Source organism: Tenebrio molitor, chromosome 5, assembly GCF_963966145.1.
Source record: "Tenebrio molitor chromosome 5, icTenMoli1.1, whole genome shotgun sequence".
NCBI classification, from domain to species: Eukaryota; Metazoa; Arthropoda; class Insecta; order Coleoptera; family Tenebrionidae; genus Tenebrio; species Tenebrio molitor.
The window spans coordinates 7973607-7989746 of record NC_091050.1 but is presented as its reverse complement, the minus strand read 5'-3'; the positions used below and the strand labels follow the sequence as shown (position 1 = coordinate 7989746).

The following is a 16140-nucleotide window of genomic DNA, read 5'->3' as shown; positions in this document are numbered from 1 at the left end:
CTACTGGTTATAAAAAAAATATTTTTTCTCCCTACCGGTTAGAAATGTAGGCTGTGGATACCTCATTTGAGGTGAGAAAATTCAACTTTCTCGCTAAGGTAAGAAAGTTAATCATGAAATGTTTATGGTAAAACTGTACCAAAATACAAATGTTAAAAGTGTCAAAAGTGAAATAAGTTATTGATAAATGAAAGCCAATTCAATGAAGTAAGTTGGTAGGTCAATCATATAATCTGGAAAATAAACAGATAAGCTAGGTAGGTAGATTACTTTACCCTGTTTATATCAAATTTTCGAACAAACCTCAAATCTTCAAATGCGATGACAAGTTAATTAAACAAATAACACAGCCTACTATTCAATTCTCAAAATTTTCGTTTTAATCACGAATATAACCATCTTTTTTGACTTTTTTCAACAAAGTTGTGCCGGTAGGGAAAAAAATTGTATTCAAACCTTGTTAAGAAAGTGTCCTTGCAGACCTTAGGCACTTACAAACCTCGTCTACGACTCGGTTTATAATCTTTGCCTGCGGTCTGCAAGAAACCACTTTCTTACCTTGGTTTGAAATATACTATTTCTCCAACCGTCTTAAAAGAGGTTACCTACTTTTAATACCGTTTTCTGTCACTAAAGTTGATGTTTTTATAACTGTACAAAAAAGTTACGTGTTACTAAGACAACACTTTTACCTCCTAGGAATAAAAGTACTTTTCATCCTAGGCTTAAAAATTTTTACTTGCAACTAATAGTTTAACACTTCGTTGATTTGAAGAAAACAACTAAATAATGTAAACAAAATAAAAGCCGAAACTGTCTCTGTACCACTTTTAATCCTAATAAGACAATTTACTATTTTTATTACATACAAAAAAATAAATTTTCATTTTGTGAAAAAGATTATTACAAAATCTGCATTTTCTGAAGTGTTTCCTGAAAAAGTCGTTTAACACCAGAAATTTCTCAAAATGTTAAAAATGAGTGTAAGAATCGTGTCCACTATTCTTTAAATTATAAACCATGAGCATAACTGCTGCAATTTTTAACCGGTCAGAGAAAGATGATATCGCTGTAGATTTATTGTTTGTATCAATTGTAATAATACTGAAAGTGGGCAAAATATTGCAGCTTTAATATTTTTATAAGATGTACATTAATGCCACAACATCTCTACCTTCTACGAGAATATGTGTAGGTTCAAGGTAGTGCACAGAATTATTAAGTAAAAAACAGAACCACTACAATTTTATTGAAATTACAATAATTATTTACCCACATTAAAATAACGGGGTCACATAAACGGACATAAACATAAACGGCTCACAATACTAGTGATGATGTTATATAAATAATGAGAGAAATCTTTAGCATTCAATCTACAATTGTTGCTATCGTAATTAACGTCAGTAGAGTGTTTAGTATTTACTGACCACAAAGTTCTTATTCAGTTATTAGAATTTTTAACAAACTCATCGTTAACTGCAATTTCGACCAGCTTTATAAGATTTCCCAAGAGAATTTGCAGTTGCTTTTACTTTACAATTACTAGTGATGGAAAAGAGTTCGTTTAAAAAAAAAGAAGATAATTGTGCTTTCATCTGCTTAAGTGTATTATTATACCAAACAACAGGTTGCGGTACCTTAGAATTTACTTTTACAACAAGAAACGAAAGAAAATAATAATACATAATCATATTGATGAATTTGTGAAAACTGTCTTTAGTATTACCTACAAAATCGTTAAATTCAGTATTTCAATTTATGCCATATTATCGGTACTCGTATAAATAAAATTTCCCAGCTTGTGTTATTGTTCTTTATTTTGAGAAAAATGAGAATCAAGCTGTAATAATATGTCAGTGTGGTCAACGAGTTTTGTTAGAAGAGAATTGACCTTTACAAAAATATTTTCAATACGGTGTAGTTCTCTAGTGTTAAAATTACCAGCAGATGTAGGTTTGTAATTTAGTAGTAAATCTAATAGTATATTTTTAGAAGATATTGGTAACCAAAGTAAAAATAATGTCCGAAATTATTTGCAGTGATGATCGAAGTATATGAGTGGCCCAAGGCACATTTTTTTTCTTAATCAAATCATACTATTACAACATAAAATATGGATTTAGTCTCTTTGGTGACTACGTTAAAAAATTTGAGTCTTTTGGATCAATGTCGGGAATAATAAATAAGTACTGGTGTACGAGTATGTTGGATTAGCACATTCGCTAATTTTCTTGAACTAGACACACTCTTGAAATCACTGCTGCAGGTACTAATATAAGTACCGTAGCTTATCTCTATTTATATAGCATGTCCCCTTCTCTAAACATGTGTCTAAGGATTTTCTATTCTATTAAACAAAAAATACAACAATGCATTTTCTATTTTGTTTATTAAAAAATAATGTCTAGTTATTTATTTAAAATGATTTAGTTTTCAACTCTGATAAATTGACACACTCACGTGAATTTTACACTATGAATTTTATGACTGAAGTTAAACTAAAAATTGAGCAGAAATTAACAAATATTATGAACTAGTTTTGGTTATAAATAATATTCATACATACAGAAACTATTTCATAAACTTGTTGGGGGCAGAAATTAAGAAGTACATTTTTTGGTTTGCAGATAGTACCTATTTAGTTTATTTAATGTAGGTGTTTGAACGAATACAGAAATGAGTATACGTTGCTTTTTGTAGGATACTGCATTACACTAAATGCAGGAAGTTGATACTGCTAGACCTTTCTCTAAAATACAAGATGATGATGGTATTTTGTTGTTTTTTTATTGTTCTTCATTTCTCCCTAATGTTAAAGATGTTAGTGTACGATATTTCTCTATATGTATATTATATTTTTTATGCCAGTACAAATTAATTTATATTTTTATAGAGTGGCACAGAATTCTTAAATTTTGGAAAATATACATTATACATGCACGTTGGTTAGAATGATTTTTTTATTTCGCAACAAGAACAAAATTACCGTACAAGGCTAATTTCATTTCGCCGCTTTAAAAATTTGCAAGATAAGTGTTGTTTAAGGTCTTTTTCATCAAATAATGAAAGGCAGTTTTAAAGGATACAAAATGCTATTTGCGTTATTTACTATTAGCACCTTAATTTCATTAATGTTCGATTGCTACACCTATTTACTGCCTTCGTTCAGAATTTAAGATACAACACTTGATAAACCATTCATTGTCAATAAAATTGACCTTCTTGCAAAATCGCCTTCAAAAATGAGCACACCTCGATGAATTTCTATTCAACTCTTTGTAAAACTTCCTCAAAACTGTCATAAAACTTTACGTAAACTACAATGGATCTCGTGTCTCTAAACGTTTTATTTCACTTTTATGGTGTTCATCCGATTACTCGAAGTCAACAGTCCGGAAGTACTTTCATGTAATCTTTGATGCAACAAATATTTTTTATAAGTGGGCAACAAAAACAAACATAATTGCAAGAGAATATTGTTATTATGTTTGTGCAAATAGAGGGGCCGATGTGTTAAAATTCAAAGACGAAAGAGGGGACTAACTCTTCTCCTATATAAAATCCAGTGAAAAGGGTTTCCAGTCAGTCACCTCCTGAAAGCAATCATGAAGGTAAAAATAAAATAAAATATAAAATTGTAAAATATTTATATATTTATTATTTATTTTTATAGGTGTTTGTTTGTGTCCTGGTGGTGTCTATTGCGGCCAACTTCGCCGAAGGTTAGCAATTTTTTTTTTTTATTTAAAAAATGTTCATTATTAAAATTTCTGTTGCTATTGGTTCACTAATGAAGTCATTGGTCTTATCTGTTGACTTAACTACATATATTCATTCTTAAATAAGATTTAAAAAAAATATCCTCTATATTTAAACTTTACAATGTATCTGCGAAAATATTATTGAAGCCGGCTTCCATTGAGACCATAACTTTCTTTCTAAAATTATTCTTTGACGATGACAGCAGCTGTCAAGGTGACGACTGTGTACTTTGCACATTTATATTTACTGACTACTTAATTAATCAATTAACACTCCGTCAGAAAGACAAATACTAGTGAAAGTTGTAAGTCAATGAGCTCACAAATAAAGATGATATGATTGTAAACATGATAAAATTATGATAGATTTTTATGTAAAACAATATTGTTGTTGTAGGAGGTCACCTTGGAGGTGGCGGAGGCGGAGGTGGCGGCGGCGGCTGGCAGTCAGGAGGAGGAGGCGGCGGTTGGCAATCGGGAGGAGGCGGCGGTTGGCAGTCTGGAGGAGGTGGTGGTGGCTGGCAATCTGGGGGAGGAGGAGGCGGAGGATGGAAATCCAGCAGCGGAGGAGGCGGTGGATGGAAGTCCGGCGGAGGAGGTGGTGGTGGATACGGCGGTGGCGGAGGAGGCGGCGGCGGTGGCCAAATTGTCAAAATCATTAAAATCATCGTACCTAGTGGAGGCGGCGGCGGCGGACATGGTGGCGGTGGCGGATACGGTGGAGGCGGCGGCGGTGGATACGGAGGGGGTGGCGGCGGCAGTCCGTGGAAATCCGGTGAGTAGCATGAGTAGAATTTGTTCTAAAATGTACACAAGGCAAATAATTATGTTTATGTTGATGAAGGCGGCGGCGGCGGCGGCTGGTAATCAACGCAAGACTTCAACAGCACCATACCCGGTCGAAGGCATGGAATGCAACTCATTATTAGGTTTCAGTAATTCATCAACATCTAACATTCACGTGAATTTGTAAATATTTTTGTACCTACTTGTGCTGTAAATAAACGTTTTGCTTAATTTTTTATTTTAATTTTAATAATCGTTATATTTTGCACCAACATGTGTTCAATTGAAAAGTTCATCGAGTTGACTTTGACTTTATTTTTTAAGAGACAAAACAACATCGTAAATTAAGTTGGTTAGACAAAGATAGCGACAAAAATCAAAGCCAATTCGATGAACTTTTCAATTGAACACATGTTATTTATGACAAATAACAATAGTTTTCAAGAACTTACAGGGGAAGAAAATTAAAAATGATCTTCTACTAGTGGTTAATTTAGAATTTGGAGGTGAGAATACCGCTTAAAAGAAAGGGAGGGAAAGAGGAAGACCATGAACATTAAAAAAATATGATGAAGTTACATAAATATGAACGAAATGGAAATTTCGTATAGTCAAATAATAAGAATGAAAAAGACCTCATTCATGATCTGTAAAAAAAGATGCCCACAGTACATAATGTACAACATTTCTAAAACACTTTTAAAAAATCGGCTAACTTACTTTAAGTGGAACAATTGACTTTATTAATGAAATAAGTGTAGTTTAGGAATTATCACATCCAGAATCCGGATTTTGCTTTATTACTTTATTTTTTGGTAAAACCACTTTACAAATGAAAATTTAAATTAATTAATTAAAAAACTCTAATAACTAGGTGATTTTTAATAAAATTAAATAGTTTGAAATTGTATTTTTATTTAATTTGTTTTATTTGTTCTAGGATTTTACCAGCTTTTTCAAAGTTTACTTACTTGATAAACGATTCATCCGAATATCCACTTCCTGCGATATAAATATTCCCTTGTTACAGTGTAACATATTTAGTAATTTGGGCTTTGAAACTTACTTACCGCAGTTAAAACGTAGTTAAAAAACATAAATTGTTTAATCGAGACTATCTTGTGTGCATTTACTATTACTACTGTCTATAAATGTTTACTAAACTTTCAATTTGTTACGGCGTAAATAAAAATTAAGAAGAAAGTTGTCTGCAATTGCAATTTATGTCTATTGGACAATGGTAATTAGTAGTTTCTTATTTTACTTTCTACCTTGTTCTTTTTATTTGAAAATATTTGCCTATTTATACAAAGTTAGCTAAACGTTCGATATGTTTCACTTGGCACTTGGCAGACGTAGTTAATTATAGCAATTAGGGGTCACACATTGTAAAATGAATCTAAAACTTTTAAAAAGTCACTTTTTTTACATAATGATCGTTGATCAATTTTAAAATATATAATCATTTTCTTAATTTCTGAAAAGTAATTAACATTTGTATGTATGTACTTCAATAATAAACAAATCAGAATTATATGTTTTTTCCCATTATGTACCGGCTGAAATCGATATACATCAGAATATTAAAACCCTAGGATCATCAGACCAATTGTGAAAATCACGTGCATTCATTTTTGCCCTATACATCCGCATGAGAGCAGAAATGCCATGTACTCGTACAGTTCGAGCACAAAAGTTGAGTGCGTCACTGATATTACATTAGGAAGAATAGTAAGATTAAAAAATTATCGAGTGCTGCAAAAGCTGCAAAAAGATTTGTTATCGCGGGTGCCAGTACCGCGTTTTCGTTCATGGTATTCTTACACGTTTTTGTAGCTCTGTGTATTTATAAGTGTTTTTCAATTACTTCATTCATAGTACTTGTCATAGTAAGAATTTGTGACTCTTTGTTTTTAAAGCGTTCTTGCGGCTATTAATGTTTTGATTTATTAGAGCTTCCAGAAGCGTCTCGTTCGGGATGGAATTAAGTTAAATTGGACTTTAAGAGTTTGAAATGTTTAACCACATTTTCGGTTTATTCACTTATTGAAGATGCTATATACTGTATATTCGCACATGTATTTCTGAGTATTTATTGTACCAAACATAAAACTGAAAACTGAAATTGTATGTAAATGACAAAAAAAAGGGGAAAACAAAAATAATAATCATGGAAAATCACTGTATCACAATAAAAAAAGTTGCATGTTATTTTTAAATGTTTAAATTATTCGATTCTCTTGAAAATTTATTTTAATTTTTTATGAGGGATATCTACTTATTCACAACATGGGTTATTCAGACTATCCATTATGTAAACAATTTACATACCTAAACAAGTCTTCAGAGAAATCGTAAAACATCAGTGTTATATTTAGTGTCCATAATTTGTTCAGGGTCTCCGAATTCTGACAAATGCACGCTGAGATGGATCCGTGTTGTGATTTAGTAGAATTACCTTTGAACAAGATGTTAAATAATTTAATAGTTATGGTGACTACCTATGCTTTTTCTGCTTGTTATGTTATGGAAAATTTATAACAAAATTGCAATATGTTAGAATTTTCCGGAGAAATAGAATACTTACTAGTGTTCTTGCACATACGAGTATGTCGCATCTACACAATCCGGAAATACTTATTTTTATTTGTCCATTGGTAGGTATACAAAGTTGTTTTTAAAATTTTACAGAAGAATATCACATTAAACTGCAATATATTTGTTGTTAAACAATAAGATGTCAAAAGTGGTAAATACGGAGTAAGTGGTGGCGAAAATAATAGTCTACGTAGGTACTAATTTTTATAAATAATTCAGTTGTCTTGTTTTTATAAAAAGAAGTCGCATTTCTTGGTATAAATATTTGTGTTTTTTATATTATTTATTATTATATTGTGATTATGTATACACGAGAATAGAGGCCATTTTGAAAATTATACACAGTTTATTTTTGTTTTGTAGGTGGAATTGGTCTGAAGATTGCGGAACACCAGGAAGAAAAAAACTTTTATTATTCGGACATCCAAAATTTAAGGTTAAGATGAAAAGATGTAAATAAGAATGGATAAAAATTAACATGTTAATACTGTCTAGATATTGAAATACAAAAACACACACACACACTAGTGTCGTTATTATGATTTATGTAAAGGTAATAAAATAAGTAACAGTTTCATATGTGAATTTCATATGATAATAATTCATATTCACTTCTTTGAGATTAATTAAAATAAAATACATATTGTTTTTGTGCAGCTTGTAAACCTATACCTATTGCATTTACTAAAATTGTTTAACTTACAGGAACTACTTATAGATATATTTAACACGTAGTTGTAAGTAAAGTTGCCTATATACAGCCTTAATCTTTTTTAAATCCTTAAAAGTTTATTAGCAAATAATTTATCGCAGGAGGATTTCGCCAAACACTAAGATTTATTAAAATAATGTATTCTTATTGATAAATATTCAGAGCCGACAGAAATGTATATGGACGGAGCAGGCCAATCATTATTATCAATTAATTTTAAACAATAAAAATTACGTATTTTCTCTCATTTTTATGTATGAGATTCTTTATTAACTATATTTTGGATTTTCCTCGTAGAGCAAGTTAAAGTAGATGATCACCGTCACTCACTTAACTACAGATCACGTAAATACGTGAGAAAAGCAGTTTTCACTTTTCACGTTGGTCTACAGTCAGAGTCTATGTAGAGTCTAGACCGTTTAGAGTCTAGACCAATATATCATATCAATGCTTTACTTTTTTCGTTACTACTCAGCCCCCTTGCTTGGTGGTGGTGTGATCCCCATGTTCAGTATTTTTTTAATTATAAGCATCCAAGCGGTACATAGACTGCGTTTTTTATTTCGCTGAACATACAATGTAAAATGGCTATGTTCAGTTCTACACCTTTTCCAATTGTATTTCAGATAATGTCAATTGTATTTCAGATTAGTAAATTGTATTTCAGAAATCGTCAATTGTATTTCAGATTAGTAAATTGTATTTCAGAAATCGTAAATTGTATTTCAGATCGGTAAATTGTATTTCAGAAAACGTTATATGAAATTCAGAAAATATCATTTGTAAATCAGAAAGTATCATTTGCATTTCAGAACGCATCATAATTGTATATTACCGAAGAGAACAATTCTGTCTTTTGCCAAATCTATGTACATAAAATTTGTTCCAAGTAAAGAAGTCTTCGTTCGACAACGCCAATGCTTCTAACTTGTAGAACCCGAAGATCAGTTGTTGCGTATGTTTTAATTTTATTATTATTTTCTGAAATACAAATGATATTTTCTGAAATACAATTCACCTTTTCTGAAATTCATTTAATTTTTCTGAAATACAATTAGCACCTTCTGAAATACATTTTACATTTCTGAAATACAATTAACACATTCTGAAATACATCTTACTAATCTGAACTACATTTGATATTTTCTGAAATTAATCTCTTACTTTCTGACCTACAATTGGAAAAGGTGTAGAATGGATAAGTCAATTCATTTGAAATAGGCAACCAAACTTATAGATCCATGAATCCTATGTTCAGTAAAATAAAAAACTCACGGTATGAGTACCTAAATACTTAAATATACAGTTTTATCTTTATTGACATTATCCAAATAACAAAATTGGGAGATCCATTTCCAATTTCCTGATCTAGTTATTATAGAAATCTTTAAAATCATTTTCATATTGATCTTTTTTTAATTGAATTTTTTTTTTGCATTTTTTAGCCCCTAATTTGACACTTCGCTCATGGGATAATCATCAACTGAAACGAAAGAGTAAGTGAAAATGTTTTTGTGCGTTAAAAATAAAAAGTTTACAGTTTTTTGAAGAAAGAACGATCGCTGTTCCAATACTAACAGTTTTTATTGTTTTTCATCCGAGTAATTCTTAAATAAAAAAAATGTTTAGTTTAACGAGTCCTATTAGTGGTTAAATGTATTACGTGGACTTCCATCTTCCATAACACCCGGTAAGGTAGGAACATTCAAGAAATAATTTTCAAGACTATGTATGTGGTCAGCATTAGTTCAATTTTTTCTTTTTAATCAGTAGTAATTCACAATATCAGATATACCTGCCGTGTGTTCTTGACTTAAGAATTAAAAGAAAATAACACAAAAAGTGCATCAATATAGAAAATAAAACATGTAACGATATTGTTTTATAAAAGTTTATTTACAGTTTTGGCTATTAAAATTACTTAAAAATTACAAAAATATTTACATTGTAAATTTGGATGTAAGAATGTGGATATCACGTCGGACAGGTGTCTTCTGTCGAAGTCACTGGAAGTGGTCTCATTACCACCATCCACCACCACCTGCAACACAAAATAACAGTTTAACATAATATCTTCAAAAAAAATTGTTCTCATAACTCACCTCCGCCACTGCTCCATCCACCACCACCTGCAGCAGAAAATACAAGTTTAACGTAACACCTTCAAAACAAAATTGTTCTGATAACTTACCTCCGCCACTGCTCCATCCACCTCCTCCGGATTTCCATCCGCTGCCACCGCCTCCACTTGAAATCCATCCACTACCTCCACCAGACTTCCATCCGCTGCCTCCTCCGTATCCGCCGCCACCTCCGTAACCGCCTCCGCCTCCGCCTCCGCCTCCGCTAGGAACGATGATCTTGATAATCTTAACGGTGCTTCCGCCTCCGAAGCCACCGCCGCCGCCGCCGCCGTAACCACCGCCTCCTCCGCCGGATTTCCATCCGCCACCACCTCCTCCGCTTCCTAGCCAGCCACCTCCGCCGGATTTCCAGCCACTGCCGCCGCCGCCGCTGCTGAGCCAGCCAGACGAGCCGCCGCCGCCATATCCTCCGCCGCCGCTGCTGATCCAGCCAGAGGAACCGCCGCCATAGCCGCCGCCGCCGCCGCTACTGATATAGCCAGCTGTAAAAGAAATAAAGACGTGAGCTGCGGTTGTTTGTTAATGTCAAAGGGCGTAATTTTGTACTAAAGATGGTGAATGTTGCACAGACTGAACTTTCACTTGATGCATTTAATAATTAGGTATAATGTCTATAAAAATCAAATCCGTCTCTTCAGGTTCGAGATTTTCATTTAATCAATGTTCTCATCACTTTTAATTGTCTCTTTACAATTTACATCCAACATTCCTCTTATATAATTTCATTTAATTGTCAAACGTCTAGTGCAACAAATTTAAAAATTTTAATTTCAGGTAATTGTTAATGTAGTAGTATTTTTTACATATTGACTTATAACTGGTATAATTTCTTTTGGATGTAAAAAAAATAAATCTTACCATTAGCAAAATTGGTGGCTGTAGCTACAGCCAATAAGCAAACGAACACCTGAAAAACAAAAAAATAATTATTAAAACTGAATACAATTAGGAATCATTAAAATTAAAATCAAGTACAACTAAAGAATATGTTGACTAAATTTTTGTTAGCCGTTAGAGGAATATTATTCCACTGTTAGTTACCTTCATGATATATCCAAAAAAGGTGACTGACTTTAGACCCCCAATGTCCGTGTTTATATAGTAATACTTGGAGCCTTGGACCCCCCTTTCTAATCCCTCAACAACTCATCTCGGCGTTTCAGCCCCTCTTATTTACCACACACAATACTACGTTGTAATTGCACCATTTTCATTCACTTTAAAAAAATCTCACCTCCGCTTCTTTGCCTATGTAATAGCCACACAAAACGATTTCCTGCTTGGTAGATTTATGATTTTTAGATAAACAAATAATTCAGTAGACTACCAAGCTTGGCCCAAGAAACACATACACAAGATGTCGACCCATCTGTCCATCATATGATATAATTGCAGTGTACAGTGCCTTTAAAATTATTGTAACAACTATCAATTATTAAATAATACGAAAAAAGTGTCAGTGTGTTAGATTAAATTGTGATAGGATATCTAGAAACAGTATTATGTCACATGTCACATGGCTTCATAATTATTCATAGCTTCTGTAAATATAGCTTAATTAAAGAACTTAATAAATCTTTCCAGAATTAAGTGGACGCTTATCTGTATCAAGTTAGTTAAGAAAATGCATAATGTTAGTGAAAGTTGCCAAATTATTAGGACCAAAACAATTAAAAAAACAATATATTTTTTAACTTTCGGATGGTGTTTTGCTGTTTTATAACACTTCATCCGAAGGCAAATAATTATAACATACAGGTGTAAACATTTTGTTATTTAGTGAAACAACTCTGTTGATTAATTCGAAAGTCAACCAACACCAGTTTAACAATATTAATTTGTCTCTTGTTTACTGCAAAAGAAAAATATTTATGTTGGGATTGCAGGAATAGAGAGTGTGTCATGAAATTATTTTTGCAACCTAAAGAAACAGTTCTATATTTGAGAAAGAAAGAATTAAATGAAATCTAGGAGAGTCGTTTCCTGTGCATGAAACAATGTCGTTGCAAATTATACCCGCAGAGTCATGAAAATCGGAATTTAAATTCCGTTAGGTATAAAAGTACATATATAATTTAATTGAAAAAATTATTTTATAAAAAATAAATTGCAAGGAACAGTCATAATTGCGGCAAAAAATTAATGGATTTTGTAAATCTATAAGTACCTAACTAGATGTAAATTATTTGTCAAAGTAAGGAATATGTGATTTTTTCTTGATATTTGCAATGTAATGTCAATATGAATTATTTTCTTGTTGTTAATATTTTTATTGATCTACTCGTAAAATACAATTTTGTAATCTTTGCATTGGCAAAAGCTTTCTAAGGGAGATATAAGTAAACCTACGCTTCTTGCAGAAAAACTAATAATAATTAGTTAACATTATGAGCAATAATTATAACAATTATGTATTTGTAAGTTGAAGGAAATTGAGATTATGTGGAGGTAATAACTAATAACTTTTAAAAAGTCCATTTAAAGCGACCTCGGTAATCATAATTTACCCACATATTATTTATTATTACATATGTATAAAACATTTAGGAGAAGAGGATTTGCACAGCACTAGCCTATATTATTAAATTGACTGGTGCAATCAACGCAGTATTTTTATTTAACTAACAATAGTTAATATTCATGACATGAATATCACAACAAGTCCATAAATTGTTTCACAGTCCCAACAGTTAAAAAATATCAAATGTGAGCGTAGAAAATACTGGATTTTGATAGTCTGATATTAATCACGGTTATCAGATGGTTTCTAATAATGAAGTTGCATGTACCAAAACTAGGTTGAGTGAAATTTGACACGATCTTTAACGTACCTATTACCTACATTAAGTAACAATTCTATTTTATTTAAATTTGTTGTGTTTAAACACTGACTCTTACGAGTATGTGATTCATATTATCAATGCAACATCTATCTTATTGTTTTATTGTACCGTGTCATTCTAAAATTTTCCAATCCTATTCAGTGAGGTACGTTCTTTTCATTAAACCGCGTCGACGTTCAGATGGGAAGAACTGCACAGGTTCAATTTTGTATTGAATTACTTGGGTACAATAAGTCACTTAAGAGGTGTAAGGTGACTAAGTAAAAGTGCTTGTCAAGCTTTCGTGTTACACTGTTATGACTTATTAGTTTCCTGTGTACGTACGTGTACGTTGGAAAGCATTCTTATCAAGTACAGACACATAAAAGTACGAGTATTTGCGACAATATAAATAAATATAGTAGAATATAGTAGAATATAGCTTAAGAGAGTCCGTTTCGGCTCAGGGACCCGAGGGTTGCGGGTTCGATTCCGACCCAGGGCGAAATTAAAAAAAAAAGCTATATTCTACCTCGTGATTCGGAAGTCACGTTAAGCTATTGGTCCCGGTCTATTGAGTTGGTCATCATGCCCCTCATAGATTTGTAAACCAGTCCTAGACTGTGAAACAACATCAATTTGTAAATATAAAAGATTTATTAGAAATGTATTAAATTCATAATTATGTTGCATTTTCTTCTGTGTCATTAGAAAATATGCATTTGCTCCTTCGTTGTAAAATCGAAAAAAGGCAATTCTTTCCTTAGGGGTAAAAGTACCTGTAATAAAGATAAAAAAGTCACTACATACTTATGTATTTATTAATATTGGAAGTACTTACAACATTATTAAGATTGATTACAGAAACGCTATCGTTGTTCTAAATTATTTGTTGTCCTTAACGTTTTCCTTTTGTTTTAAATATGCCGAAATTGAGAAAACCGAGGCCATTTACGATTTTGAAATTGTTGAAATTTTGTTCAAATAATTCATACTTACCAACTAAGTGTTAAAAATGATTCAGTAACAATTTTGTCCATTTACTTTTGCATCACACATTAACTTGCCAAAATTATCAACAGACATTATGTACCTATTTGAACGTGTACATTCGCGAGCAATAAATTTTCGTGGTCAAAGTCATTATAAAATTTCGTGGTACTCTCACAAAATAAATAAGCACCAAGAACTTGTATAATATATTTAATGGTCAAGAGTTTCTTTTTTAAATTGTTCAAAATCATGGCCCCAATATTTTCATAAGATAAGAATAATTTTACTCATTAAGTAATTTTGTTTCAATTTACCTCATACTTTAATTTTAACAAAAAAAAAGAACCACATGAGGAAGAAATCATGCCACCGTTTATTATTTAAACAATAGTATAAACAACATTTAAAAAAAAGTGTTGAGTATATCCAAATTTTTAAATTTCTAAATAAAATATCTCAAAAACTTTCTTAATCGTAATCTGTCACTTTTTGTTACACAAAGATAGTAAAAAAAGATATCCTCTTTCATAATTCTTTATTAAAAATGTAGGATGGGCGTGACAAGGGGCGGCTGGGGCTGAAGAGTGATAAATGAATGACTACTGTAAATTACGTCCCCTCCGGGTATTGATTCACATCAAAAATTTCAAACTTGTAGTTTTAAGTTCGTCACAAACAAACCCATCAAAATTGTTTGCGCACACACCCGGTCTAATAAAACATATCAAATTTAAACGAGAAACGTCATTCTATTGTTCTTAAGACTAAATGTTATGACGCTTTAAACTACATTTGAATAAGCAATTAATACATTAATGTTTCTAATTTTGTTGTTGACTGAATACCATCTGAATACAAATGAGTCTGTTTAAGATTTTTTAGTTCTATAAGAACAACAAATTTTATTCCTACTACACCTCTACCGTATACAGGTGTCCTAGAACTGCCGCATGATATTTTAATAACGAATTCTGTAATGAAAATCAAAACCAAAATCGAAAGGAAAAATGTCGAGGGTCGTACAGTAAGCTGACCAATCACAAGAATATTGCTAACTGCTTTCTCAGATAAGCAAATTGCTTCATTTCATTTCCACGCGTTTGTATTATACTAGATAGCTATAGCTGATAAAATTCTTTGAATTATTTGGTCCACTGTAATCTAAATTATGAATCATGACATATCTTAATTGTGATTTTGACAGCAACTCCTTTGAAAATGTTTCCGCTGCAGAGTACTGTGGTTTATAGAATGTGTGGTGAAAGCGCTTACGCAGCTGCCTGCACTGCACGTTTGTCTTTTCAACAGCATGCACCTGTAATTGGGCTAGAAATATCGAAAATTTTATGCAAAACGAAACTAAAAGAGCCGGTGATGTTTCACGAGAGGCTCGCGCTGCACAAAATGAAAAAGTTGTTCTTCAGGCTCTCGAGAAAAGCGGAACGTTGAGCATCAGAAGCATTTCTAATACCTTTAATATTTTAAAAAGCAATACAGCGAGTTCTATGACACAATCGAAGACATGTACAAAACGCCTGTACAAAATCTCTCTCTTACCTCTTAGACTGTAGTTTGGTGAATGGTTATTGCAATAATATGAAGCAAGTCCCAACTTTATAAGAAGTGTTTTATTTACGGAGAAGGAACATTTAATATCCATAATAATTGTCATGGTGGGCAGAAGGAAATCTACATATATTTCAGGTTTTCAACATAGGTTTAGCATCAACCTGTGAGCTAGAATTTTAGTAGATTTATTGGGAATTTTTTTTTCCAAAGTTTTAGCAAGTCTTTTCATTTTAATTTTTTTTTTCTAACGCTTGTCAGCTCAACGTTTACACCATTCTAGAGAGACGTACTCAAACGTACTCAAATGGACCAGTTAATATTATAGAGGAATTTTGAAAAATGCAAATAGAAGTTGTTACTTAATTTAACTTAGAAGAGGTTGAAGAAAGCTTCCCAAGATTGATTAATTCCAATCGTTACTATTTAAAATACTCTACGAATTGACATTTTTTCTATCAGATTTAGTATTAATTAGAGTACCCTATTAAAATATCGTGCGGCAGTTCTGGCACACCTGTCTGTATAAATCCTGTGTAAAATAGAATAATATTGCACCATTTTCAATGAAAAACGTAAAATTTATAATAGGTATAAGAAGCTACTGGATATTTTAAGAAAAGTAATTATTCATTAATGTCATCGGAAACCGACTTATCGCGGAATCAGGCGATTCAAAATCAAAGAAATTCCTTTTCGAGAGGATTTCCCTTGCCATTCAACGTGGAAACGCTGCAAGCATTCGGGGCACTTTT

The 16140-nt window shown here is 32.0% G+C and overlaps 2 protein-coding genes and 1 long non-coding RNA gene across 5 annotated transcripts; 2 read left to right on the top strand and 1 right to left on the bottom strand.

Moving 5' to 3' along the window:
• Window positions 1–3517: 3517 nt before the first annotated feature.
• On the top strand, window positions 3518–4781 carry LOC138131736 (uncharacterized). 2 transcript variants are annotated; one of them, XM_069048920.1, is made up of 4 exons: window positions 3518–3614; window positions 3677–3725; window positions 4162–4539; window positions 4609–4781. In XM_069048920.1, the coding sequence occupies exons 1-4, from the start codon at window positions 3609–3611 to the stop codon at window positions 4629–4631; spliced, it is 456 nt and encodes a 151-aa protein (XP_068905021.1). In that variant the 5' UTR covers window positions 3518–3608; the 3' UTR covers window positions 4632–4781. The 2 variants fall into 2 exon arrangements, with proteins under 2 accessions (XP_068905021.1, XP_068905022.1); XM_069048921.1 differs by having other exon boundaries at window positions 4581–4781.
• Window positions 4782–6366: 1585 nt separating this feature from the next.
• On the top strand, window positions 6367–9892 carry LOC138131734 (uncharacterized). 2 transcript variants are annotated; one of them, XR_011159887.1, is made up of 3 exons: window positions 6380–7207; window positions 7512–7701; window positions 9306–9892. It is a non-coding gene; the product is annotated as an uncharacterized lncRNA (long non-coding RNA). The 2 variants fall into 2 exon arrangements; XR_011159886.1 differs by lacking the exon at window positions 9306–9892 and having other exon boundaries at window positions 6367–7207; window positions 7512–8107.
• LOC138131729 (ctenidin-3-like) lies at window positions 9738–11153 on the bottom strand. The gene is made up of 5 exons (XM_069048915.1): window positions 11046–11153; window positions 10863–10911; window positions 10052–10486; window positions 9963–9989; window positions 9738–9901 (listed from the first exon to the last, which is right to left on the bottom strand). Exons 1-5 carry the CDS (start codon window positions 11049–11051, stop codon window positions 9882–9884), a joined length of 537 nt encoding a protein of 178 aa, XP_068905016.1. The 5' UTR covers window positions 11052–11153; the 3' UTR covers window positions 9738–9881.
• Between the last annotated feature and the right edge of the window lie 4987 nt (window positions 11154–16140).